Genomic DNA, 3495 nt, shown 5'->3' on the forward strand with positions numbered 1-3495 from the left:
GTATATTCTGATTCTCAACAGCTGCTTGTGGACTGCTTTCTGCTGTAATGGTTATGGCTCAGGGTCTCTATAAAGAGTTGATTCTGGTTAAATAAGAGGATTAATCAAGTTATGTGTTTACATACAGCCAGAGACCAAGTGTGACAACACATCCACCTGTACAAGTACGTGTCACTGTACCAGCACCAACCATGTATTAGTTGGCTGTTTGTTGCTCTTTTCCTCCTCAGTTAGGTTGAGTTCATGTGTCTGAGAAACTTAAAGTAATTTGTTATTGTCACACTATCTATAGATCCACACACTAACACAGTGGTCTATGATCAAAGAAAAGTCTTTATTTGGTGCCATTTTTACTTTGTATGACAAAACTTTTACAACAATAAAATATGAAACAAAGTGTATATATTCTAAAAACCTCTAGGGATGGAAATATTTTTAGGTATGACTACAAAATGCTTTACATTGGTTTGTTTCTACATCTTTACATGGGAGTAAACACATTCCTCCTGCCTCCGTGTTTGAGATCTGGTGAATGAAGAAACTATTGGAGTTGCATAAGTCAGATCGTCTGAGCTTTGGTTGATTCCCTGTTAACAATAAGAAGATTTCAGATCAGAAAAGTGATTTCATCATTTAGTGTGAGTTACTGAAAAACATGCTCAGCAGGTAAAACCTACCTCTGTGTCTGTAGCTGGAAGAGCTGGAAAGTTGTGGGAAAGAGAAAATGTTTATCACTAAAAGGCCAAACTTACAGAATCCAAAGTGAAAGTGGTTTAAGTAGCGTACCTGTGGACCTGCTGCTGTTGGCTTTAAGCATCTTGTACATGAAAATGATTAAAATGATTATTATAATGGAGGTGACTAGCAAAGGTCCACCCAGGCTATATTCCAAGACTGAATAGTTGGATTCATCTGCAGAGAGACAGACAGAGGAGGTTCAGTTCTGTGTCACATCAAAGTTTTGGGTCTAAAAACAGTAATCAGGGCTGTGTTAGCATGCTGTTTGTGCGTCTCATGAGATGATTTGTGAGAAAGCCAATGTTTTAGGGAAAACAAGAAGAACATCAGATGAAATCATCACAAAAACATCAAAGTCAAGTCAATTGTTCATTAGTCTAGTAGAGCTGGTTCAGAGGTTCTGGTACCGTCTCCCAGAAGGCAAGAGGCTGAAGAGTCTGTGTGATGGGTGGGTGGGGTCACACATAATGCTGGATGCTTTGCGGGTGTAACAGATATACAGTAAGAGGAATGAAGGAAATACTTCTTTTGCAGGTTTAATAAATCACATTGAGAGTGCTAATGTGACATATTTTCATTTCTTTCCAATATTTTGTACTTTCGTCCAGAACTTTTAATTGCACATTTATTTGAGGCAAATTAATTTGATGGATTGCTGATGTTATTTTGCTGTTTAGCAGATTGACAGCAACAAGTGTTTGTGTGTGGTGTGAAGTCAATACATTTATGTGTTCAAGCCTTTAGAAACTCAAACTATTGAATTTGAATTTAAAAGGGACATTTTAAAAATGAATAAACAGCCAGAGTTAGCCAAAAGAGACTAGGTTTCATCTGGTGCCCCATTTTAAAGGACCTATATCATCCTATTTTTAACCTTCCAAAGTCAACTACAGTAACATATGGTTATTATTTAACATTTTGCAAAATACTAATTTATTAAGAAATATTACTTGTTTTCTTTCAACCCGGAAGTTGAAAAGCACGGTTCCTCTGGAGCACCGCCTTTCCCAGTGTGAGTGACGCCCATTTCATGACATAGGCCGAGAGGCCCAGCGAAGCACCGCTCACATGCCTTTGTGAACATACACGCCCACTCTCTCAGAGCTAAAGGCAAAAATACTGATTACGCATCGAGGCGACGTGGAACATAAACGCTGTGATTGGTCCGCCTAAACCTCACTAGTCACTGCCTTTTCTCATCAACATCGCTGTGTTTCACCTTTTTGCGGAGTAATACGAGAGTTGTTTCTACAGTGGATTGAGTCAAAGGGAGAACCGAGATGGACAAAAGTGCCAGAGTTTTATTTCCTTTCATGGCTGCAGCACATGAAGCATCGCCAAATGTTTTTACTGTGACTTTGTGACCTAAATTTGATAGTAAATTGTGTCGAATTTGTATCCACATGAATATTTGTATCCACCGCAATAAAATCCACAAATGCAACTATGATTTAAAATTTTCTGTGCATACACAATACTTAAACAGTAGCCTCACCTGATACCAGAACTTCCTCAAATGTAAAATTATATGTACATAAATAATTATGAACAAAGTTACACAATGAAGTTGTATTTATAATCTGGTGTTTTATTTGAGTCCCTGTCAGAGACTTTTACTATAAATGTGTTCTTTATGTAACCAATCATCAAACAGTTTGACATGTTGCAGCACTTCTTACCTTTGAGCTCCAGTTTGGTTCCATTTCCAAACACGATGCGTCCACACACAGTAACTGCACAGTAGTAGGTTCCAGCATTAGACTGATTCAGGTTGTTCAATGACAGGTTGTAGACACAGGTCTGTGTTTTATTTGTTTTCCTCTCACACTGATCACTGTTGTCACTTTGGGTGTAGATGAGACTTGGATGATGATCCTCAGAGTTCTTGAACCAGTAAACACTGGGTTCTCCATCACAGCTCCCAGTGGATGCTGTGCAATTTAGAGTAACTGAGTCTCCTGGATGGATTGTCTCAGAGTCTGATTGTTGGACCAAAGTTTCAAAGAAAGAATTTGAGTCTTTTACAAAAACTGTGGTTCCCTCTAAAAACTGCATGTGAAAACGATGCATAGATTTAGCACAGTAGTAAGTAGCTGAGTCAGAAACTTGGACGTTGTAAATTGTTAAGATTAAACTGTGGTTTTCATTCTTCAATGTAAAGCGTATTTCGTCCTTAAACTCATCGTGAAAAGTTCCTTTTCTGTCAAATGCAAACTGGGTAGATATTAGCTTTGGTTCCTGCCTCAGAGGCTGTTTGTACCAGAAGAATAGTGGATTACCACCATCATCCTTCTGATAGAAACACTGCAGAGTTACATTGTCACCAACATTAACTGAAATCAAACGTCTCTCCTGATACAGAGACGAGGTTGATGATTGACAGGTTTCTTGAGCTGAAACATGGAGAAAAACAAACACACCATCATTCACAGCTAAAGAAAAGTCTGAGTCTCTACAAAGTGAAGAGTATAAAGTTAAAGTGTCAGAAAGAAAACTCACCGATGCTGAGCAAACAGATCAGAGAGAGGACAAAGTGTGCACAAGTCATGGTGCTGGAATTCTGGGGTTAACAGGAACTGAAGCCGCTCTTAAGAACAAGGATTACACTTGATTGGTCAGACTGAAGTGACACTGCACGCCCAACTAAGGAAACATCATCACATGTTCACTGGTAGCTTTGATGTCAGCAGGTTCTGTACATGAGCAGATTCACTGCATCCACTGATAGAAGACTTTTTTATTCAACATCTGGATGGA

The 3495-nt window shown here is 38.8% G+C and overlaps 1 protein-coding gene across 1 annotated transcript; it reads right to left on the reverse strand.

The window, feature by feature from the left end:
- Positions 1 to 588: 588 nt before the first annotated feature.
- LOC114480205 (uncharacterized) lies at positions 589 to 3286 on the reverse strand. The gene is made up of 4 exons (XM_028474119.1): positions 3238 to 3286; positions 2418 to 3131; positions 787 to 912; positions 589 to 700 (listed from the first exon to the last, which is right to left on the reverse strand). The coding sequence occupies exons 1-4, from the start codon at positions 3284 to 3286 to the stop codon at positions 660 to 662; spliced, it is 930 nt and encodes a 309-aa protein (XP_028329920.1). The 3' UTR covers positions 589 to 659.
- Positions 3287 to 3495: the final 209 nt, after the last annotated feature.

Source organism: Gouania willdenowi, chromosome 18 (assembly GCF_900634775.1).
Source record: "Gouania willdenowi chromosome 18, fGouWil2.1, whole genome shotgun sequence".
Lineage (NCBI taxonomy): Eukaryota > Metazoa > Chordata > Actinopteri > Blenniiformes > Gobiesocidae > Gouania > Gouania willdenowi.